The sequence below is a fragment of the Chrysemys picta genome, chromosome 20, assembly GCF_011386835.1.
Source record: "Chrysemys picta bellii isolate R12L10 chromosome 20, ASM1138683v2, whole genome shotgun sequence".
Taxonomy (NCBI): domain Eukaryota; kingdom Metazoa; phylum Chordata; order Testudines; family Emydidae; genus Chrysemys; species Chrysemys picta.
In genome coordinates this window covers 6,123,464-6,147,463 of record NC_088810.1, presented here as the reverse complement: position 1 = coordinate 6,147,463, position 24,000 = coordinate 6,123,464, and the positions used below count along the sequence as shown (strand labels likewise).

At 61.2% G+C, this 24,000-nt stretch overlaps 1 protein-coding gene and 1 long non-coding RNA gene across 2 annotated transcripts in view; one reads left to right on the top strand and one right to left on the bottom strand.

Moving 5' to 3' along the window:
• The window catches only part of LOC135976848 (uncharacterized), a 1,653,704-nt gene that overhangs the window by 961,000 nt on the left and 668,704 nt on the right, over positions 1 to 24,000 (top strand). The gene's annotated exons all lie outside the window — the stretch shown is intronic.
• On the bottom strand, positions 2,452 to 20,665 carry LOC135976879 (uncharacterized). Its single transcript, XM_065574626.1, has 10 exons — positions 20,659 to 20,665; positions 13,471 to 13,570; positions 11,232 to 11,425; positions 10,422 to 10,568; positions 9,903 to 10,037; positions 9,039 to 9,363; positions 6,037 to 6,191; positions 4,252 to 4,401; positions 3,098 to 3,220; positions 2,452 to 2,570 (listed from the first exon to the last, which is right to left on the bottom strand). Exons 1-10 carry the CDS (start codon positions 20,663 to 20,665, stop codon positions 2,452 to 2,454), a joined length of 1,455 nt encoding a protein of 484 aa, XP_065430698.1.

Sequence of the window (24,000 nt, the reverse complement as noted above, 5' to 3'; positions counted from 1 at the left end):
GAGGGGAGTGAGGCCTAGTAGCTAGACGGTGGGGGTGGGGGCTGGGAGCCAGGACGCCTGGGTCTCTCGCTAGACCTGGTGAGGGCGGGGAGGAGCGTTCTCCAGTGGTTAGCGGAGCTGCTGTTCTCTGCGTCTGCTTTTCACACCCCAGCCACTTCCCTGAGCTGTTCTTACACCTTCCCGTCAGCCAGGGACCCGCGCAAACCCAGCCCCCCTCAGCCAGCTCGCGGCTCCCGCCCTGGGGATCAGCCCCATGGACCCCCCTAGCCCGGTATCCTGCCCCCTCCCTGCCACCCCGGCTCAGCCCATGGACCCCCCCAGCCAGTATCTGGCCCCTCATCCCCCTTGCTCACTTTGGCTTCATTTCTTTCCATTGCCCCTGGACGGTCACCCCATGGTCTCTCCCCCCAGCCCCTCTCTGCTACTGGGGACCCACAACACCACCCACAGGGCTCAAGACCCCTGGGTTGTCCCCTCAGCTCTGGGAGGGGAGTTGGGTCTAGTGGTTAGAGGAGGGGGGGCTGGGAGCCAGGACTCCTGGGTTCTCTCCCTGGCTCGGGAAGGGGAGTGGGGTCTAATGGTCGTGGGGGCTGTAGGGTAGAGGGGCCCAGAGTGGGGCGCATGGCGGGGTTGGGGAGCAGAGCACAGTGTGTTCTTACCTTCTTGGGTGCCCCCTGCACAGTCTGTCCGGCTGCACCCAGCCCGGGCTGTCCCTAACCAGCGGGTGGGGTCACGGGGGGCGGGGCTGATATTTAGCAGGAAGGAGCTTGTGGGGCTGGGTGGGGAGAGAGATGCGTCCGAGGAGACAGTATGTGTCGAGCCCTGTGTACCCCAATCCCTGTGTCCCCCATCCCTCCATCCCTGTGTACCCCGATCCCTCTGTACCCCCATCCATCCCTCCAACCATCCCTGTGAACCCCAATCCCTGTGTCCCCCATCCATCCCTCCATCCCTGTGTACCCCAATCCCTGTGTCCCCCATCCATCCCTCTGTTTATCCATCCCTGTGCACCCTGATCCCTCTGTACCCCCATCCATCCCTCCAACCATCCCTGTGTACCCCAATCCCTGTGCACCCATCTAACCCTCCAACCATCCCTGTGTACCCCAATCCTTGTGTCCCCATCCATCCCTCCATCCCTGTGTACCCCATATCTATCCTTTCCCAGACACCCCGTTTATCTCCCCATCCCTACACCCAGCCCTTTCTCTCTCTCGCTGGCTCTCTGAGCTGTGTCTCTCTCTGCACCCGGCCACCTCCCCCCATCCTCCCGCCGGCTTCCTGTCTCTGTGGTTCTTGGGGGGGCATCAGAGACACAGCTCAGCAACTCACCAGCGACAAGGGGACAAGAAATCCCCACCCCCACTTGCCCCACTTTGACTTCAATGGGATGCTGCTGCTTCAGGGCTGGAAGCCAGGACTCCTGGGTTCTCTCCTGGCTCTGGGAGGGGAGTGGGGTCCAGTGGTTAGAGCAGGGGGGTGGGAGCCAGGACTCCTGGATTCTCTCCTGGCTCTGGGAGGGGAGGGGGGTCCAGTGGTTAGAGCAGGGGGGTGGGAGCCAGGACTCCTGGGTTCTCTCCTGGCTCTGGGAGGGGAGTAGGGTCCAGTGGTTAGAGCAGGGGGGTGGGAGCCAGGACTCCTGGATTCTCTCCTGGCTCTGGGAGGGGAGGGGGGTCCAGTGGTTAGAGCAGGGGGGTAGGAGCCAGGACTCCTGGGTTCTCTCCCTGGGCAGAGAGTGGGGTCTCTTTGGGCTGTGTTTGGGTGGCACCAGGGGGCCCTGCCCCCCACCCCCCCACCCCCCACCCCCCGGCCGGAGCCAGGACGCTGCTGTTCTGCAGCTAATACACGTTTCCAAGGTGGCGATGGTGAGAAAATCGCCAAAGCGAAGTAGACGAGTCACCGCCGGGAAGTGGAGCCAAAACCTCCCTCCCCAGGGCTGAGAGGCCGGGCTGGGCCCAGCGTGGAGCCTTGGGTGGTCGCTGGGTCCGGTCGCTGGCCTGGTCCAGCAGGATGGGCAGGGCCCGATTAACTGTCCCGTGGGCCCGGGGCTATGAGATTTTGTGGGGCCCCTGCATACAAGTCTTAGGCAGGGGGTTGGGGTGCAGGTCTGAGAGGGAGCACGTCTCTGTGGGAGTCTCCGTGCACTGCCCGTGCCTGGTGCCAGGCGTGGGGGCAGTGCGCGGAGCCGTCTCCCCCCATCCGCCAGGAGAGACGTGCCAGCGGCCGGCTGCTTCTGGGAGCGGTGTGGGGCCCAGCCAGGCAGAGAGACGGCCCGGGGTTGCAGATCGCTGCTGGTGATTGATTTTTGCGGGGTCCCCCTTGAGCCGGGGTCCTGGCCTGCAGCCCCTAAAGCCCCTGCCTTAATCCGGCCCTGGGGGTGAGGTGGCGGGGTCACACACACACACACACACACACCCCTGCTCCCCTGCCCATGGTCCATCTCCAGGCCTGTCACTCCCCAGCCAGCTGCTCCTGCGTCCTGGTATGCAGGCACCCGTCGGGCCCCAGGCATGGCCAGCGCTGGGGCCCCGGCTCGGGGTACAGCACATGCGTGAGCAAGCTGAAAACACCTGAACAGAGAAGAGAAGAGAACCCAGCTCAGCGCCGGGCGAAGGGTCCCTGGATAGCCAGCCCCCGCGCCCCACCCCAGAGGTGGCTGCATCTCAGCGCCGGGCGAGGGGTCCCCTGGCTAGCCAGCCCCCGCGCCCCACCCCAGAGGTGGCTGCATCTCAGCACCGGGCGAGGGCTCCCTGGATAGCCAGCCCTCGCGCCCCACCCCAGAGGTGGCTGCATCTCAGCGCCGGGCGAGGGCTCCCTGGATAGCCAGCCCCCGCGCCCCACCCCAGAGGTGGCTGCATCTCAGCGCCGGGCGAGGGGTCCCTGGATAGCCAGCCCCTGCGCCCCACCCCAGAGGTGGCTGCATCTCAGCGCTGGATAACCAGCCCGCAAGGTGCTTTGGGATCCGCCAGCCTGGAGGCTGCTGGGGAGATACTCCAGCACTAGGAAGCTGCTGAGTCAGAGAGATGATAGATAAGGGAGCCCTGCCCCCATGGCCTGGCCTTTACCCCCCCCCCACGCGCCCCCCAGGCTCACTCACCGTTCACTATGGACAGCGTGAACGCCAGCCAGGCCAGGCAGAAGGACCAGGTGATATTCAGCGTGGCCGCATGGCGGGCCTCGGCCAGCGTATACAGCACCATGGCAGTTAAACCAGACAGCCCTAGAGGCAAGTGGGGCAGAATTACCACTTCCTACGGCTGCCCCAGGGACCTGCTCTTCCGCCAGCCCCATGCCCCACCCCAAAGACAGGCGCATCTCAGCACCGGCGAGGGGTCCCTGTATAACCAGCCCCATGTCTCACCCCAGAGACAGCTGCATCTCAACTCCGGGTGAGGGGTCCCTGTATAACCAGCCCCGTGTCCCACCCCAGAGACAGCCGCATCTCAACTCCGGGTGAGGAGTCCCTGTATAACCAACCCCCACCCCCCACCCCAAAGGCAGCTGCACCTCAGCACCGGCGAGGGGTCCCTGTATAACCAGGCCCCGCGCTCCACCCTAGAGGCAGCCACATCTCAGCGCCGGGTGATGGGTCCCTGTATAACCAGCCCCGTGTCCCTCCCCAGAGGCGGCCGCATCTCAACACCGGGTGAGGGGTCCCTGTATAACCAGCCCCCACACCCCACCCCAGAGGCAGCTGCATCTCAGCATCGGCGAGGGGTCCCTGTATAACCAGGCCCCGCGCTCCACCCTAGAGGCGGTCGCATCTCAGCACCGGACAAGGGATCCCTGTATAACCACCCCCTGCACCCCACCCCACAGGCAGCCGCATCTCAACACCGGGTGAGGGGTCCCTGTATAACCAGGCCCCGCGCTCCACCCTAGAGGCGGTCGCATCTCAGCACTGGATGAGGGGTCCCTGTATAACCAGCCTCCGCCCCCCACCCCAGAGGCGGCCGCATCTCAGCGCCGGGTGAGGGGTCCCTGTATAACCAGGCCCCGCGCTCCACCCTAGAGGCGGTCGCATCTCAGCGCCGGGTGAGGGGTCCCTGTATAACCAGGCCCCGTGCTCCACCCCAGAGGCGGTCGCATCTCAGCGCCGGGTGAGGGGTCCCTGTATAACCAGGCCCCGCGCTCCACCCTAGAGGCGGTCGCATCTCAGCGCCGGGTGAGGGGTCCCTGTATAACCAGCCCCATGTCCCTCCCCAGATCTATCCGTGTGCCAGCGCTGGGCGGGGAGGAACGCGGCGCTACCTGCGGTGAAGCTGGCTGCTGTGGAGATCAGCAGGCTGGGCACCTTCCCGACGCGGGCAAGCCGGGAGCAGCGGCTGAGCACGGCCACGGCGGCCAGGAAGCCAGTGAGAGTGGCGAGGGTCAGGCAGATGCGAGCGGCCCTCAGGAGATCTACGGGGACACCAAGGGCAACGTGGGGTTAAAGACCCACCACCCTGCCCAGTCCTTTTGAGTGAGGGGGGGGGCAGGGCTGGGCTAGCAGAGGGTGCAGGTTGGGAATGAGGGGCACCGGCAGAGCTGGGGGGGAGCCCAGGGCTGGCAGGGGGCTGCGGGTCGGGAGTGAGGGGCACCGGCAGAGCTGGGGGAGGGGGGAGCCCAGGGCTGGGCTGGCAGGGGGCTGTGGGTCGGGAGTGAGGGGCACTGGCAGAGCTGGGGGTGGGGGGAAGCCCAGGGCTGGGCTAGCGGGGGCTGCGGGTCGGGGGTGGGGGGCACCGGCAGAGCTGGGGGGTGGGGGGAGTCCAGGCCTGGGCTGGCAGGGGGCTGCGGGTCGGGAGTGAGGGGCACCGGCAGAGCTGGGGGGGCAGGGCTGGGCTAGAGGGGGCTGCGGGTTGGGAGTGAGGGGCACCGGCAGAGCTGGGGGGTGGGGGGAGCCCAGGGCTGGGCTGGCAGGGGGCTGTGGGTCGGGAGTAAGGGGCACTGGCAGAGCTGGGGGAGGGGGAGCCCAGGCCTGGGCTAGCAGGGGCTGCGGGTTGGGAGTGAGGGGCACCGGCAAAGCTGGGGGGGCAGGGCTGGGCTGGCAGGGGGCTGCGGGTCGGGAGTGAGGGGCACCGGCCAGAGCTGGGGGAGGGGGGAGCCCAGGCCTGGGCTGGCAGGGGCTGCGGGTTGGGAGTGAGGGGCACCGGCAGAGCTGAGGGTGGGAGCCCAGGGCTGGGCTAGCGGGGGCTGCGGGTCGGGAGTGGGGGGCACCGGCAGAGCTGAGGGGGGGAGCCCAGGCTGGGCTAGCGGGGGCTGCGGGTCGGGAGTGGGGGGCACCGGCAGAGCTGGGGGGGGGGGTGCCCAGGGCTGGGCTAGCAGGGGGCTGTGGGTCGGGAGTGGGGGGCACCGGCAGAGCTGAGGGGGGGAGCCCAGGGCTGGGCTGGCAGGGGCTGCGGGTCGGGAGTGAGGGGCACCGGCAGAGCTGGGGGGGGAGTGCCCAGGGCTGGGCTGGCAGGGGGCTGCGGGTCGGGAGTGAGGGGCACCGGCAGAGCTGGGGGTGGGGGAAGCCCAGGGCTGGGCTGGCAGGGGCTGTGGGTTGGGAGTGGGGGGCACCGGCAGAGCTGGGGGGGGGAGCCCAGGGCTGGGCTAGCGGGGGCTGCGGGTCGGGAGTGGGGGGCACCGGCAGAGCTGGGGGGTGGGGGAAGCCCAGGGCTGGGCTAGCAGGGGGCTGTGGGTCGGGAGTGGGGGGCACCGGCAGAGCTGAGGGGGGGAGCCCAGGGCTGGGCTGGCAGGGGCTGCGGGTCGGGAGTGAGGGGCACCGGCAGAGCTGGGGGGGGAGTGCCCAGGGCTGGGCTGGCAGGGGGCTGCGGGTCGGGAGTGAGGGGCACCGGCAGAGCTGGGGGTGGGGGAAGCCCAGGGCTGGGCTGGCAGGGGGCTGTGGGTTGGGAGTGGGGGGCACTGGCAGAGGTGGGGGAGGGGGGAGCCCAGGGCTGGGCTGGCAGGGGCTGCGGGTCGGGAGTGAGGGGCACCGGCAGAGCTGAGGGGGGGGAGCCCAGGGCTGGGCTAGCAGGGGGCTGTGGGTCGGGAGTGGGGGGCACCGTCCCCCCTTACCGCTGGCCTGTCTGGTGCTCCCACAGACTAGCTTGGTGCACAGCCCGGCGAGGACCCCGGCGTCCTGGGGGTGGCCCCCGTCCCGCCAGCCGGGGCCCAGCAGGGCGGCCGAGAGCAGCAGGAAGCTGAGGCAGGTGGAGCAGCTGCTGACAGCTCTGTAGGGCGACGTCCCGTTCAGCCACCGGGGGGCGCCACGGGGGAGCCTGGGCATCGCCCCTCCCCCCACACGCTGTGGGGACCCTGGGGCCTCCTGGGGCTTCACCCCGATCTCCCCAAAGTCCCTTCGCAGGAGTCCCCGCTGCGCAAAGCCCCTCCCTGCCCCCCGCAGCTCCCTCCAACTGCCATGGAACCTTCCCCCCTCCAGGGGGCACCGCACGGCAGGGCGCGGGCGGCATCGCTGTGGGGCAGGTCCCAGCTGCCCCGCCCCAGAGGTGGGTGCATCTCAGCCCCTGGTGAGCTGTCCCCGTGCGGTGTTATGTGCAGCTGTTTCCCAGTTGCCCCGCCCCAGACATAGCTGCATCTCAGCACCGGGTGAGCCATTCCCATACAGCGATATGTGTGGCTGTTTTCCAGCTGCCCCGCCAAGAGGTGGCTGCATCTCAGTGCCGGGCGAGCCTTCCCTGTGAGTTGTTATGTGCAGCTGTTCCCCAGCTGCCCCACCCCAGAGGTGGCTGCATCTCAGCATTTTCTTCCTCTGAGGCACACTGCTCTGCGTGGCAGGCAGACGATCGCTCCGAAGAGGTGAGTGGATCTGAGTCCAGCCGTCCCCCAGGAGCTCAGAAACTGTCACCCACTGTCCCCCGAATTCCCTACTTCGGGAAGAGCCCGGCTTCAGGACAAGATCCTTCCCCAGTCGGGGTCAAGCGGAGTCACACCGGAGTGTGCCGGGGGCCCGTCCTGGTCACGCCCCCTAGTGGCTGGGCGAGGGTTCTGCTGGGACCAGGTCCCCGGTCACGCCCCCTAGTGTCCAGGCAGCAGATCAGCTGGTCCTGTTCACTGGTCACGCCCCCTAGTGGCCGAGCGGGGGTTCTGCTGGGACCCATCTGCGGTCACGCCCCCTAGTGGTGTCCTCAATCTCCTCCAGCCCCTGGCAGCGGGTTCCCATCCCCTTTAGGTCTTTTCCTTCCATGGACTCATGGGTGCTGGCCTGACACCAGCCCGAGGCCCTTTGCTGGTCCCCGGGCAGCCAGGCGTCGGGGGTCATCTCTTTGGGGACAGGGCACTATGTGGACGATGGGGGGGGGGCTTCGTGCGACCCACTAGCTCTGTCCCTGTCCTGGGGACCGGCTCCCACATGCTCTGGGCAGGATGTGGGCGAGCAAAGGAGTTTGGGGAGCGTTCCCTGCGACTTGGGTTTCCTAGGAGGGCCCTGGAGATGGGGAGAGGAAATGACCCACTTCCAGCTCCCCCTTCTGGGGTGGAACACCCCCTTGTCCACTCCTCCCCTGGGAACAGCAGCCCCCCGGGATCTCAACACCGCTCCGGGGGAACACTGTGGTGAGCATCCGTGGGTCTGTGTCCCCTCCCCGCAGTCAGAGGTTGAGGGGCGCCGGAGCCTGGGGGTGTGTCTCTGCCCACCCTGGCTAACAGCCATCGATGGGCCGCTCCTCCCTGAACTCATCTCATTTCTTTGGGAACCCCATTGGCCCTCACGGCGTCCTCCAGCGAGGCGTTCCCCAGGTTAACGGTGCTTCCGTCTCGTTGTACGCCACCGGCTGCCCGCTCGTGTCATTGGGCGACTGGTGGGGTTTGTCCCGTGGGAGGCGTCAGACGCATTTCTCTGGTCACTCTCCAGCCCCCGCGTGGTCACCTTTCCCCATCGCCGTCTCATTCCTACGCTGACCCGCGCCGGCTTTTCCGGCTCTTCCTGTACGGAAGCCGCCTTGCACCCAGGCTTGGCCTTTGCCCCTTTCTGCCCCTTTTCCATTTCTAAGGTGTCTCTCTGGAGCTGGGCCGGCCCGATCGGCGCCGTGTCCCAAGGGCGGCGGACCCTGGCTTTAGAGAGCCGCGCTCGGGCCTTTTCTGCCTCCTTCTCGCTCCCTGGCCCAGCGGCTCCCAATACTCCTGCAGCCCGGTTGGCCGCCACGGCGCATTGGGGTGACGTTTTCAGCAGGGTGCCCAGGGGAGTTGGGCACCCAAATACCTCTGGGGAGCGGGTCCCGCCCGGGACACCCAATTTGGTGTCAGTCCCCCCCCCTCCCCCAAACACACAAAACTCAGGAGCCAACAGGCCGGTTGTGTCACAAATGGAGCCTTCATTTGAGTGATTGAGAACTAATTAATCGGAATAATTATGAATAAGGAGAAACAGCTTCTCTGGTCAGACGACGCGGACACGTGTGTCCAGGGAAACGCAGGGGGAGATTCGCCGGCTTTGAGCAACGCCAGGCAACAAAGCCCAGACACACAGACACAATCACACCCGGCAACACAACTGCACAATCTCTCCCCTCCCCCTCCCATGCAATCACACAATCGCCCCAGCGCATACCCACAATCGCACCCGACCCAGTGCCCGCTTCGCACCCTGGGGCTCATTGGCACCAAAGGGCGCCTATGGCAAAACATCCCCTTTGAACTCATCCTTGGGCTCCTGTGTCACCCCCTCCTGCCCGAGCAGGAGGGGCTCTGCCCCCGGCCCCCCCTCCTGCTCCTCCTCCAACCCCCCCTGGGCCGGCGTCACCTGTCCCAGCGGGAGGGGCTCTGCCGCCGGCCCCCCCTCCAACCCCTCCTCCAGCCCCCCCTGGGCAGGCGTCACCTGTCCCAGTGGGAGGGATTCTGCCCCCGGCCCCCCCTCCAGCCCCCCCTGGGCCGGCATCACCTGCCCCAGTGGGAGGGGCTCTGCCCCCGGCCCCCCCTCCAGCCCCCCCTGGGCTGGCGTCACCTGCCCCAGCGGGAGGGGCTCTGCCCCCGGCCCCCCCTCTAATCCCCCCTCCAGCTCCCCCTGGGCCGGTGTCACCTGCCCCAGCGGGAGGGGCTCTGTCCCCGGGCCCCCCTCTAACCCCCTCTCCAGCTCCCCCTGGGCCGGTGTCACCTGCCCCAGCGGGAGGGGCTCTGTCCCCGGGCCCCCCTCTAATCCCCCCTCCAGCTCCCCCTGGGCCGGTGTCACCTGCCCCGGCGGGGCCGGGAGGGGCTCTGCTCCAGGGCCCCCCTCCAGCTCCCACCGGACCAGCGTCACCCGCCTCAGCGGGGGGGGCTCTGCCCCCGGGCCCTTCTCCAGCCCCCCCGGGCCCGGCATCTCCTCGAGGTCCTGGCTGGGCAGGTCCCGGGGTCCCACGCGGGGGCTCAGCGCCGGGAGGCTGCTGTAGACAAACAGAGACAGGATCCCTGGGGGGCAGAGGAGAGAGGGTCAGAGGGCAGAGCCCCCAGCTGGGGGGCAGGGCTCACCCCCTCCGGTCTGTCCCCCCGGGGCCAAGGGATGGGGGGGCAGAAGTGCATAAAGATTTATAGGGGCCCTGGGCACAGAGAACAATTGCCCCCCCACCTGGGGGCCGGGAAGGCTGGGGGGGCCATGCCCACGCAGAGGGGGCGTTGCCCCCCAAACTGCCAGGCTCGGGCCAGGGGCGGCAGGAGCGGCGCCGCGCGTGGTTGCTGCCTCGGGCACAAAGGCCAGGCGGCAGCGGGCGCAGGAGGGACTCGGGGATCCCCGCAGAGCGCGTCTGCAGGCCCCGGGGAGGGGGCAGGAGCCCGGAGCGGAGCCCCCGCGTCTCGGTCCCACAGGCAGCGGTGCACCCTGGGGAGCAGGGACACGGGCTGGGGCAGCTCTTGGGGGTCTGGGGCTCCCTGGGCAGCTCTTACTACCGCCCGGCCTTGCCAGGGGGCAGAGCCCTGCGGGGGCAGAGGAGGAGTGTGTGGGGGGGTCTCACCGCTGAGGACGAAGAGGGGGCAGAGGGTCCAGCCGAGGAAAAAGGCCCATTCGAAGAAGGCCCGGGCCTGCGGGTTGACGGAGTGCAGCATCACATGGGCCGTGAAGATCACGACACTGATCAGCACCAGCAGCCCTGGGGAGACCAGACACCCCCAGAATGCAGCCAGCCCCCCAGCCCCTGTCCCCGTGCACCTGTGATGGGATCTACAGGGAAACTGCTCCCATAGCTGGGGCCACTAGGGGGCGTTTGCATCGTCTCCTTGGTCCACCCGTAACCAGCCACCAGGGGGCAATGCACAGCCTATGCGGCTGTTCCTCAGATGTCCCGCCCCAGAGGTGGCTGCATCTCAGCACCGGGCGAGCCGTCCCTGTGCACCGTTATGTGTGGCTGTTCCTCAGCTGCCCCACCCCAGAGGTGGCTGCATCTTGGTGCCAGGTAGCCGGGGCTGGCGGCTGCCTGGGGTGTGTGTGTCCCCGGGGGACGGGGAAGGGGAGGGAAGGGAGGTGATTGTTTTACCTGCGATGAAATTGGCCGTGGCTGAGACCAGGAAGCGAGAGCCCCGCCATCGGGCGAAGGGTCTGATGGAGACGAGTAGAGACGCCACGGCCACGGACGAAGCCAGCAGCGCAAACAGCAGCAGGGCCCGGATCGCCTTAAAGTAAGCTGTGGGGAACCAGGAATCCAACGGGCTCAACGGAACCAGCAGCACAGCTGGGTGGGGGGAGCCCAGCGCTGGGATAAGTGCGGGGGGGCTGCAAGTCGGGAGTGAGGGGCACTGGCAGAGCTGGGGGGAGCCCAGGGCCTGGGGGCAGGAGGCTGTGGGTCGGGAGTGAGGGGCACCGGCAGAGCTGGGCGGGGGGGGCAGGCCCTGGGGGCAGGAGGCTGTGGGTCGGGAGTGAGGGGCACCGGCAGAGCTGGGGGGGGCAGGAGGCTGCGGGTCGGGAGCGAGGGGCACCGGCAGAGCTGAGGGGGGCAGGCCCTGGGGGCAGGAGGCTGTGGGTCGGGAGCGAGGGGCACCGGCAGAGCTGGGGGGGGCAGGAGGCTGTGGGTCGGGAGCGAGGGGCACTGGCAGAGCTAGGGGGTGCAGGAGGCTGTGGGTCGGGAGCGAGGGGCACCGGCAGAGCTGGGGGGGGGCAGGAGGCTGTGGGTCGGGAGCGAGGGGCACCAGCAGAGCTGAGGGGGGCAGGCCCTGGGGGCAGGAGGCTGTGGGTCGGGAGCGAGGGGCACCAGCAGAGCTGAGGGGGGCAGGCCCTGGGGGCAGGAGGCTGTGGGTCGGGAGCGAGGGGCACCGGCAGAGCTGGGCGGGGGGGCAGGCCCGTCCCGTACCCGTCTCGGTGACGATGCCGGCGCACACGGGGCGGGAGCAGAGCCACCAGACCCCGCTGTGGTACCCGTCGTCCTCGGAGTCGATGAGGAGCCAGCGGGGGCTCAGGACGGCGACGAGGAGCAGCCCCAGGCTGCAGCAGGTGGTGCCAGCGCCCAGACAGCGCAGGGTCCACGGGCCGCGGGACAGGGGAGCCCTGCGGGGAGACGAGAGGCTGAGCAGGGGCAGGGAGACCCCTTCTGGCACCACCCCCACCCCTCATCCATTCCCACATCTGTCCATCCCTCCATCCCTGTACAGCCCCTGTCCATCTGTCCATCCCCGTACACCCCTGTCCGTCCATCCCTGAACACCCCCTGTCCGTCCGTCCATCCCCGTACACCCCTGTCCGTCCATCCCCAAACACCCCCGTCCGTCCGTCCATCCCTGTACACCCCTGTCCGTCCATCCCTGAACACCCCCTGTCCGTCCGTCCATCCCCGTACACCCCTGTCCGTCCATCCCCGAACACCCCCGTCCGTCCGTCCATCCCCGTACACCCCCTGTCCGTCCGTCCATCCCCGTACAGCCCGTCCGTCCGTCCATCCCCGTCCATCTGTCCAGCCCCGTACACCCCCTGTGTGTCCCTCCATCCCTATAGACCCCTTGTCTGTCCATCCCCAAACACCCCCTGTCCATCCGTCCCTCCCCGTCCATCTGTCCAGCCCCGTACACCCCCTGTCCGTCCATCCCTGAACACCCCCTGTCCATCCCTCCGTTCCCATGCAGCCTCTGTCCATCCCTGAACACACCCTGTCTGTTCATCCCCATACACCCCCTGTCCGTCCATCCATCCCCTGTACACCCCCTGTTCATCCATCCCTGTACACCCCCTGTCTTTCTGTCCATCCCCAAACACCCCCTGTCCATCTGTCCATCCCCATACACCCCGTGTCTGCCTGTCCATCCCCGTACACCCTCTGTCTGTCTGTCCATCCCGTACACCCCCTGTCCATCTGTCCAGCCCCGTACAGCCTCCGTCTGTCTGTCCATCCCTGTACAGCCCCTCCCTCCCTCCGTCCATCCCCATACACTCCACGTCTGTCTAGCCATTCCCATACAACTCATGTCTGTCCCTCCATCCCCGTATACCCCCTCTATCTATCTATCTATCCCCATCCACCCCATCTATCTACCTATCTATCTATCTATCTATCTATCTATCTATCTATCTATCTCCATACACCCCCTCTATCTATCTATCTATCTATCTATCCCCCCACACACACCCTCCCTCCCTCCCGCTCTCTCTTTCTGGGCCCGGCTGCTCTCAGGGTGTTTTCGGGGCCCAGATCTCTCCCCTCCCAGCCTTACTCACTCACTGGCTGTTCCCGGCATCGGGACCCTTGTTTCCATCGGGGCTGCAGGCCCATGTCGGAGAGCCGATCGCAGCCCCATCCCATGGCCCCAGAGACCCCCTCCGCCCCGGCCTGTCTGCAGCCGCCTCCAACTGCCACGGAACCTTCCCCGGAGCTAGGGGGCGCTGTGCTGCAGGGAGCGGGGTGGGGGCTCTCCCCTAGCAGTCAGGGCCGGTCCCGATGCCCCAGGGTGGCGCTAGGGGGCGCTGTGCTGCAGGGAGCAGGGTGGGGGCTCTCTCCTAGCAGTCAGGGCCGGTCCCGATGCCCCAGGGTGGCGCTAGGGGGTGCTGTGCTGCAGTGGGCGGGGTGGGGGCTCTCCCCTGGCAGTCAGGGCCGGTCCCGATGCCCCTGGGCGGCACTAGGGGGCGCTGTGCTGCAGGGGACGGGGTGGGGGCTCTCTCCTAGCAGTCATGGCCGGTCCCGATGCCCCAGGGTGGCGCTAGGGGGCGCTGTGCTGCAGGGGGCGGGATGGGGGACTCTCCCCTGGCAGTCAGGGCCGGTCCCGATGCCCCTGGGCGGCACTAGGGGGCGCTGTGCTGCAGGGAGCGGGATGGGGGACTCTCCCCTGGCAGGCAGTGCTGGTCCCGATGCCCCAGGGTGACGCTAGGGGGCGCTGTGCTGCAGGGGGCACTGTTGTAACCTAAGTCCCTGCCCCCTGTTAGCATCATTCCAGCCCCTATCGTCCTGGTCTCTAATCCAGGGATGAAGGTACGAGGGTCACCCTGAGACAGTCCGTTTTTCGATGCCTCTCCTGCCCCATCGGCCTCCCAGAACTGGGGAGGGGGGTCCCGGGCTAGGAGGGGAATCCCAGCCTGTGTATTGAGGATCTGTCACCTGCTCGTACCATCTGCCAGGGCGAGACCCGGCGTGATTCAGATCCTGCTCAGTCCGTGCAGCTCCGACGGCGAATTGCCTTTGATAACCAACTGTGAGCTCTACCCTCGCTGCTTCTAATCACTTTAACTCTGTCTGCAGCTAATCAACCTGCTTCGTATTCCCCCTAAACCGGTGTGTTTGGTACGGGGAGATCTCAGCTCAGTTTACAAAGGCTGGGGCGTGTCTTCTCCAATGAGCCCACATTGGCCAGGCTTCTGACCAGGGCAGGACCGTACAGGTCTGGGCTGCAAGGCCGGGGAGCTGGGGGGAACTGGCTGGAGTCTCCCTATTCATGGTTCACGAGAGGCTGGGAGACCATTCCTGGACTCAGCTGGGCGTGTCCCTGCCTGGGGATGGCCGTGAAAGGGCAGGACCTGCCAGAGGTTTGTCGCTTGTCACAGCATCACTGTGCGAGAGGGCTCGGCGGAACTACCAAGACGTGGATACAGAATTGGTTCAACCGCAAACAGCGAGTGACGGTTAATGGAATGGCCGATGGACGGCAGATCCCAAGTGGGGTTCCACAGGGATCTGTTCTGGGAACCGGGTTGTTTAACGTCTTTATCGATGACCTGGATGGAGCACTAGGGAGCAGACTGGTCAGATCTGCAGACGACACAAAGCTTGGGGGAGCTGCCAACACTTTGGAAGATGGAACTAAAATTCAGAGGGGTCTCGATAACTTGGAGAACTGGGCTGTAGACGACACAATGAAATTCATCAAGGACGAATGGAAGGTGCTCCACTTAGGGAAGGAAAACCAAATGCACAAACACAGGATGGGGAAGAACTGGTTTGGCAGGAGCACTGCTCAGGGCCGGCTCTAGGTTTTTTGCTGCCCCAAGCAAAAAAATTTTTGGCTGCCCCCCCACCCCAGCCCTGGGCTCGCCCCCCCCCCCCTCCTCCTTCCGCTGCAGCCCTGGGTCACTGGTAACTCGCTCCCAGGACGGGTCATTCAGCAGGAATTTTGGATGTGCACAGAACACAGACAGGATTGGTTCCCATATGGTTACAGAACAGCAGTAAAGTGGAACCATTTTCAGCTTGTGTGATTGGAGGATATGTGGATGCATATTATAAGCCTGTCCTACATAAATGAGGAAAAGTTGAGGTGCCTTTATTATTCTTTTGGTCCACTCTTTGTTTCTATGGGGAATTTGCCAATGCGATATCACTGTCTTCCTTTTAAACAAATAAAACTAAAACTAAAAAAAACCAAAAAAGCAATGGCTGTTGAAAATAGCAATTCCAGTCCTAATAACCACTGGGAAGCATTGCTTGCTCAATTTATTCTACTTTTCCTACAGCGAGTTACAGGGGATCAGTAGATTTGATTGGGGAGAAATGAAGTAACAGCTGCCCAAATTGAGCTTGAGCACTCCTGAATTTTGAGGGTGTTCAAATCTGGAAAAGAAAAGTCAGTTTCTGCTTCCATGACTCAGAAGTGGAAATCCTCCTATGTGCCTGGTTCTGTATCTAAAGCTGCCCAGTCTAGCAGAGCCTCCCCTCCCTTACTTTTCATTTTAAATTCTAGTGGGATCCATGTACCTCCCTTGCTAGGCTTCAGATAGAGAGGTGCACTGTCCATTTAGTCCCCCCAATTCCTTCTTTGGGGGAGAGCCCAGGGCTGGGGCGGCAGGGGGTGCAGGTGGGGGCTGGAGCTGGGGCGGCAGGGGGTGCGGGTGTGGGGGGGGAGAAGAGCCCAGGGCTGGGGTGGCAGGAGATGTGGGGGGGGAGAGCCCAGGGCTAGGGCAGCAGGGGGGTGCAGGTGGGGGCCAGAGCTGGGGCAGCAGGGGGTGTGGGCAGGGGAGAGTCCAGGGCTGGGGCAACACAGGGGTGCGGGGGGAGCCCAGGGCGGGGCAGGGGAGGCAGCAAAAAACCTAGAGCTGGCTCTGTCCCTACCATTCACAGCAAGCTGCAGGTTTCAGTTCCATACGCCTTCCCCCACCCTTTCCTGTTGCTAATGGCCAAGGGAATGCTGGGAAATGTAGTTTTTTCCCTGCTCCAGGGCTGGCTCTATAGGCAGGGAGCTAACCAAGGAACTACAGCTCCCAGGGCCCCCCTGTTGGTTCTCAGCTCCCAGGCTGGATTCTTGCGCCCCTGCAAATGTGCCGCCCCAAGCACCTGCTTGCTTTGCTGGTGCCTAGAGCCGGCCCTGCCCCTGCTGAGAAGGAGCTGGGAGTTGGGCTGGTTCACAACCTCGACAGGAATCAGCAATGCGATGCTGGTGCAAAAAAACCAAATGCAATTTCAGGTTGCATGAACAGGGGCAGAACAGGCACGTCACGGGAGGTGACAGTACCGCTCTACTCGGCGCTGGCTAGGCCTCAGCTGGAGGACTGTGTCCAGTTCTGGTCACCAACGTATAGAAAGGATGCAGAGAACCTGGAAAGGATCCAGAGGCGAGGGATAAAGATGATCGAAGGGATGGAATGGAAGCCCTGGGGCACAGCCTGAGGGAACTGGGCTGGTTAGTGTGGAAAAGAGATGGGGGAGGGGCACATGATCGCGGTTTGAAAGGCTGCCATACGGAAGCTGGAGAAAAGCTGTTCTCTCTCGTCCCAAAGGGCAGGACAACGGCAACGGGTTCAAACTGCAGCAGAGCAGATTGAGATTAAATCTCAGGGACGTTTCAACCAGTTTGCCCGGTACTGAAGTCAGGGTTACCGGCCTGTAACTGCCAGCGTCACCTCTGGAGCCGTTTGGAAAAATTGGTGTCACCTTCGCTATTCTCCAGTCATCTGTCCAGAAGGTGATTGAAATGATAGGTTACATACCACCGTTAGTAGTTCTGCAATTTCACATTTGAGTTCCTCGAGAACACTTGGGTGATGCCATCTGGTCCTGGTGACTTATTGCTGTTTAACTGATCAATTGGTTCCAAAACCTCCTCTAAGGACATCTCAATCTGGGACAGTTCCTCAGATTTGTCACCTAAAAAGAATGACTCCGGTTTGGGAATCTCCCTCACATCCTCAGCCATGAAGACCGATGCAAAGAATTCATTGAGTTTCTCCGCAATGGCCTTATCGTCCTTGAGTGCTCCTTTAGCACCTCGATCGTCCAGTGGCCCCACTGGTTGTTTAGTAGCTTCCTGCTTCTGATGTAATTTTTGCTATTACTTTTTGAGTCTTTCGCTAGCTGTTCTTCAAATTCTTCTTTGGCCTTCCTAATTCTATTTTTACACTTCACTTGCCAGAGTTTATTCTCCTTTCTATTTCCACAGTAGGATTTAACTTCCACTTTTTAAAGGATGCCTTTTGCCTCTCAGTGCTTCTTTTACTTTGTTGTTTAGCCACGGTGGCACTTTTATGGTTCTCTAACTATGGGTTTTAATTTGGGGTATACATTTGAGTTGAGCCTCTATTATGGTGTCTTTAAAAAGTGTCCACGCAGCTTGCAGGGATTTCACGTTTGGCACTGTACCTTTTAATTGCTGTTTCACTAACTTCCTCGTTTTTGTGTTGTTCCCCCTTCTAAAATTAAATGCTACCGTGATGGGCTGCTGTGGAGTTTTCCCCACCACAGGGAGGTTACATTTAATTATATTATGGTCATGATTACCAAGCAGTCCAACTATATTCACCTCTTGGACCAGATCCTGTGCTCCACTTAGGACTAAATCAAGAATTGTCTCTTGTCTTGGGGGTTCCAGGACCAGCTGCTCCAAGACCAGTCATTTAAGGTGTCAAGAAACTTTATCTCTGCATCCCATCCTGAGGTGACATGTACCCAGTCAATATGGGGATAGATGAAATCCCCCATTATTATTACTGAGTTTTTTATTTTAATAGCCTCTCTAATCTCCCTGAGCATTTCACAGTCGCTATCACCATGCTGGCCAGGTGGTCGGTAATAGATCCCTACCGCTATATTCTTGTAATTAGAGCATGGAATTACTATCCAGAGAGATTCGATGGGACAGTTTGGTTCATTTAAGATTTTTACTTCATTTGATTCTACGCTTTCTTTCACATATATTACCCCTCCCGCACCAGCACGACCTGGTCTGTCCTTCGGATAGATTTTGTACTCTGGTATAACTGTGTCCCATTGATTATCCTCATTCCACCAAGTTTCTGTGATGCCTGTTACATCGATATCCTCATTTAGTACGAGGCACTCAATTTCACGCATCTTATTATTTAGACTCCTAGCTCTGGTATATAAGCACTTTAAAAAATTGTCCCTTTTTAGCTGTCTGCCATTACATGATGTAATTGAATGGGACTTTTTTTCATTTGACTGTTTCTCATCAGACCCTGCCTGTATTTTATCATCTTCCATCCTCTCCTCCTCACTAGGACATAGAGAATCTCCATTTATAGATCCTCCCCTAAGGGATGTCTCTGTCCGAACCACATGCTCCTTCGCACCTGTTGGCTTTCCCTCAGCCCTTAGTTTAAAAACTGCTCTACAACCTTTTTAATGTTACATGCCAGCAATCTGGTTCCATTTTGGTTTAGGTGGAGCCCATCTCTCCTGTATAGATACCGCCTTTCCCAAAAGTTTCCCCAGTTCCTAATAAGTCTAAACCCCTCCTCCCCACACCATCATCTCATCCATGCATTGAGAACCTGCAGTTCTGCCTAACTGGCCCTGCGCGTGGAACTGGGAGAATTTCAGAGAATGCTCCCATGGAGGTCCTGGACTTCAATCTCTTACCTAGCAGCCTAAATTTGGCCTCCAGGACGTCTCTCCTGTTCTTCCCTATGTCACTGGTACCTACATGTACCACGACCACCAGCTTCTCCCCAGCACTGCACATACGTCTATTCAGATGTCTCGAGATGATCCGCAACCTTCGCACCAGGCAGGCAAGTCACCATGTGGTTCTCCCGGTCGTCACAAACCCAGCTAGCTACGTTTCTAATATTCGAATCGCCCATTACTAATACCGGTCTCTTCCTAATAACTGGAGCTCCCTCCCCTGGCGAGGTGTCCTCAGTGCAAGAGGAAACCACCTCATCAGCTGCTCCAGTTGGATGTTCTCCTTCCCTGAGGCTTTCATCCTCCTCAGCAGCACAGAGACTGGGAGACCGGGGGTGGGACCGTTCTACTGTGTCCTGGAAAGTCTCATCTATGTCCCTCTCTGTCTCCCTCAGCTCCTCCAGTTTAGCCACTCTGGTCTCCAGACTCCGTACATGGTCTCTGAGGGCCAGAAGCTCCTTGCACCGAACACACACATACGCCACCTGCCCCTAGGGCGGGTAATCAGACATGCTGCATTGGGTGCAATAAATTGGATAGTTCCCACCCTGTTGCTGGACTTCTACCTGCATTGTCTTTTGACTCCTGAACCTCGTTCCTCTGTTGCTTTGTTTCTATCCGGGGGTGATTTGGGCTCTTAGTTTAAGGAATGTTAAATGTATCTAGCTCCCACCCACACCCTGCTGTAAACTCCCTCACAAAACTCCCCTGTTTGATCGGACAAGGCCATGAAACAATGTCATTGTTTCAGTGACACCAAGAGCAGCATTTTCCTTCTGCACAGTAACATCTCCAAGCGGTATGAAGTCAAGGTTGAGTTGGAAAGTTTGGAAAGTTTGGAAAGACCAGGCAGCAGGTTCTGTTCAGAGTCACCCCCTTCCGTTCCCAATGGGTTCGGATCTCGGCATCCATCCATCAATTCCCACACCCGGGATTAGCCCCGTCGCTATTTGCAAAGGCCCCCCCCCCCGCCCCGCCCCGGGCATCGGCCATGTGGGCCCGGCCATGGGCCCGGCTCGGTGGGTGGAAGGTTCCACGGCAGTTGGACGTGCTCAGAGGTTCCACCAGCCGTTGGGGGCCCCCAGACAGAGCCGCCATCGCAGCCGAGAGGGGTTGTTTGCCCCCCGGTTCCTGGGTGCTGCTGCCCCACCCGGCCGCCCCAGCTCAGTGCGACCAGCCCCGGACGTGTCTGTGAGAGCGAGCAGTGACCAGGAGCCCCCGGCATCAACGCTGGGCGGAACCGCAGAGACAGGGTTGGTGGCTGGAGTAAGGGTCCATCCCTCTGTCCACATCTGTCCACCCCTCCATCCTCGTACGCATCCCTCCACCCCTCCATCCACCCTTCCATCCCTCCATTCATCCATCCATCCATCCATCCATCCTCCATCCCACCATACGTCCATCCCCATCCCTCCACCCCTCCATCCATCCGTCCATCTGTCCATCACACCATACGTCCATCCAAATGTCCTTCCCACCATACGTCCATCCCCCCTCCATCCTCCCTCCATCCCCCCTCCCTCCATCTGTCATCCCCATCCGTCCACCCCTCCATCCCCATACGCATCCATCCACCTCCATCCACCCCTCCATCCCTCCATTCATCCGTCCCTATCCATCCATCCATCCCTCCTCCAACCATCTGTCCATCCCTCCTCCCTCCATCCCTCCTCCCTCCACCCCTCCATCCCCCTCCCTCTGTCCCCATCCGTCTATCCCTCCATCCTTCCATCCCCCTCCCTCCATCCCCCCCATCCATTCGTCCCTCTCCATCTATCCAACCATCCATCTCCCCCTCCCTCCACCCCTCCATCCATCCGTCCCTCTGTCCCCATCCATCCACCTCTCCATCCATCTATCCCTCCCCCCATCCATCCCTCCTCCATCCAAATGTCCTTCCCACCATACATCCATCCCCCCTCCATCCTCCCTCCATCCACCTTCCCTCCATCTGTCATCCTCTCTCCATCCGTCCATCCCTCCACCACCCCATCCATCCACCTCTCCATCCGTCCATGCCTCTGTCTCTATACGCACCCCTCCATCCCCTCTCCCTCCCTCTATCCACTCCTCCCTCCACCCATCTCTCTATCCTTTCCTCCCTCCATCCCTCTGTCCCCATATGCACGTCTCCATCCATGTCTCCCTCCCCCATCCCTCCATCCCCATAAACACCGCATCTGTCCCCACTCCTCCATCCCCCTACGCCCCCCTCCATCCATTTATCCATCTGACACCCCCCCCTAGAGCAATGGACTCAGGCTTTCTGCAGACTCAGGTGTGTACATTCTCCGGGCTTTTCCCCCGGCCAGCGGCCCTCGAGCGGTGCTGTTAGGCCCGAGCTGCTGTCCCCAGCTCTCTACTGCCCGTGCGTCAGCCCAGCTCCTCCCATCCCTGGCGTCTCTCCCTACAGGTTACCTCAGCCCCCCGGAGCCCGTCACCTCACACGCCATGTTCCCCTACCGGGTGGTGAGCATCGCTCTAACCTGCCTCAGTTTCCTTCTCATCCTCGTCATCGGGGTGTGTCCCTGCTGGCTGCTCTTCCGCTCGGACATAGGGATTGTGCATTTCGGGATATGGACTGTGTGCAAGGGGACCTTCTGCAAGAACCTGCCTCCCAGGACAAGTACGTGTCCCCCTCTGGCAGCCATTGGCCCACCGGGGCTGGGTCAATCGGCCGTAGATCCGCCGGAGTTGACGGGGCCGGATCTCCCAGCCGGAGTTGATTGGTTGTAGATCCACCAGGGTTGATGGGGCCGGATCCCCCAGCCGGTGTTGATTGGTTGTAGATCCACCAGGGTTGACGGGGCCGGATCCCCCAGCCGGTGTTGATTGGTTGTAGATCCACCAGGGTTGATGGGGCCGGATCCCCCAGCCGGTGTTGATTGGTTGTAGATCCACTGGGGTTGATGAGGCCGGATCCTGCAGCCAGTGTTGATTGGCCCTTGCTCTGCCGGAGTTGACAGGGCCAGATCCCCCAGCTGGCGTTGATTGGTTGTAGATCCACCAGAGTTGACAGGGCTGGATCCCCCAGCCGGTGTAGATTGGCTGTTGCTCTGCCGGAATTGACGGGGCCGGATCCCCCAGCCGCTGTTGATCGGCCTTCACCCAGATCCCCCATCCAGCTTCAATTGTCTGTAGCTGATCATTGTTCATTGTTCTTGCAGCTGAGATGGGCATGTGTCTAGGGCTGGGAGGGTGGGCGGGTGGGCTGAGCTACCCCTCTGATTCTCCAAATGCCCCCCAGATGTGCTGGATGCCAGCCGGGGGTTCGTGCTGGTGGGGATCATCACCGCCATCATCGCCGTGTTGTGCTGCCTGGATTCCTTCCTCCGCCAGGCGAACAAGTTCTTCCCGGAAACCAACGTCTCGGCCATGACTTGTTTCACAGCAGGTAGCGCAGGGGAGGCAGACTGGGCCTTGAGACGCAGCCACCTCCCCAGTGGGGAGCAGTGGCTGGTTGATGACCAGCGTTGGATAGAACGATAATGCCTGTTTCTTATACGGCCCTTCTCATCGGTAGATCTCAAAGCGCTTCATGGTCTGTAAGGGATTAGCTTCACAACACCCCTGTAGGCAGGCAGCCAGCCCCACTGTATAGATGGGAAACTGAGGCACCGAAAGGCTGAGTGACTTGACCATGGCCAAGCAGGGAGCTGATGGTAGAGTAAGGAATTGAGCCTGGGACTTAGGCAGCCTAAGCCAGGTCCCTAATCAGGGGACCATCCTTCCCCTCTAAATCCCCACCCCTCAGTATGGATAGCTAGAGGGGTGGGGACGGGGTTGGCTGGGCAGATGGATGGCTAGAGGGGTGTTTCTGGAGAAGGAGGGAGGAATAGACGATGGGGTGTGTATGGTTGGATGGACAGGGTGGGGTGTGGAGATAGGTGTGTGGGTGGGGTGGATGGATGGATGGATAGAGAGGAGTGTACGGGGATAGATGGGTGCGTGGAGAGAGGAATGGGGCACGTGTGGATGGATGGATGGATGGATGGATGTGTGTGTTGGGGGGATGGATGGATGGAATGATGGATGGATAAATATATAGAGAGGTGTGTATGGGGATGGATGGAAGGATGTTGGGGGATGGGGTGTATGTGGATGGATGGAAGGATAGAGGGATGTGTTCAGGGGATGGATGGGTGGGGGGATGGAAGGATGGATGGAGCGGTGTGTATGTTGATGGATGGATGGATGAATGGATGGATGGAGGTGTGTGTTGGGATGGATGGATGGAATGATGGATGGATGAATGTATAGAGGGGTGTGTATGGGATGGATGGATGGATGGATGGATAGAGGGGTGTGTTGGGGGGATGGATGGATAGAGGGGTGTGTTGGGAGGATGGATTGATGGATGGATGGAGGGGTGTGTTGGGGGGGATGGATGGATTGTTGGAGGGGTGTGTTGGGGGATGGATGGATGGATGGATGGATGGATGGATGGATAGAGGTGTATGTTGGGGCGATTGATGGATGGAATAGCCAGTAGGGGATTATTTCCACACATTGGCTCACCTGAATAGAAGAGAAGCTTGACCCAAGAGTGCCAGCTCCCCCTGGTGGTGATGGATGGCATGTGCCCCTGACACTCTCCCTTTGGCCTGTAGGAGCTTGCGGGCTGATCACCTCGGTGATGTTCCTCGTGTTTGTGATCTACGCGCCCCAGCACCCCCAGGTCCAGCGCAGGTACAACTGGGCCTTCTACCTGTCCTGGGCCGTGGGCCCCGCCTTTGTCCTCTCCGGTAAGCAGGGTCAGGGTCAAAGGACCCCCAGACTTCATTCCATAGGACCCATCACTGTAGGGGTGAGCTGGGGATCCCAGACATGCCTTGAGAGGTGAAGAACATAGGTCGTTTCCCCAGTGGGTTCCCTAGGACGAGGGGTCCAGCTACAGAACAGGGGGAGATTTTTCCTGCCATAAACAGATTTTTTAATCCAAATCAAATTTGGATGGGAGGATGTCAAATTTTTTTCATTTTGGTGGAAATTTTTCCAAAAAGAAACCAGAAATTTGTAATTAAAATGTTCACTGAATTTCCCTGTAAGTATTGTCCAGTTTTCTGATGGAAAAATGAAACAGAAAAATGTTCAGGTTTTGAAAAGCCGTTTGAGTTAAAAAAAAATCGATTCTCAGAAAATGTCTTTTCTGGGGAAAAAATCTGTTTATTACGTGTGTTGCGGGGGGGGCAACAGCCATTTTTTGAAAACCTTTTTCAGTAAAAGAATCTGTTTTTCATAACAGTTAAATGAAAAGTTTTGATTAAAAATGTATTTTTCATTAAAAATTTCAGGTTGGAAAACCATTTGGGGTTTTAAAATTCCATTTTCAAGACTGTTTTTTATAAGAAAAAAATCTGGTTTTGAAATGCACCTTTGGGGGGAAAAATCAGTGAAAACTCGTGTTAATCTTCAGTAAATGTTTCAATTTCCAGTAATTTTTCAAAACTCTGCGCTCCTCTTCTCCTCTCTCCACGCCCAGGGATATCCAGCCTCATCACCCAAAAGCATTCTCCTGCCCTGGGCACGAAGCCGGGCATCCAGGTGGCCCCGGAAGGGGAGACGGGCGCAGCACCAGTGTAGCCAGGGGGCGCCATCCCTCCTCGGCTCCCAGGGCCCGTCTCCCAGCTCAACCAGCCACCCTACTGCGCGGGATTCTGGATGCCGATTGGTCCGTGGATAGTCCAAGCTCTGACATCGCCTGACTCATTACATTATCGAGAGATCCATCCGCCAAGGGACTCAGTTTTTTGCAGTGCAACTGGGAACTGTTGAATATCCTTCCACT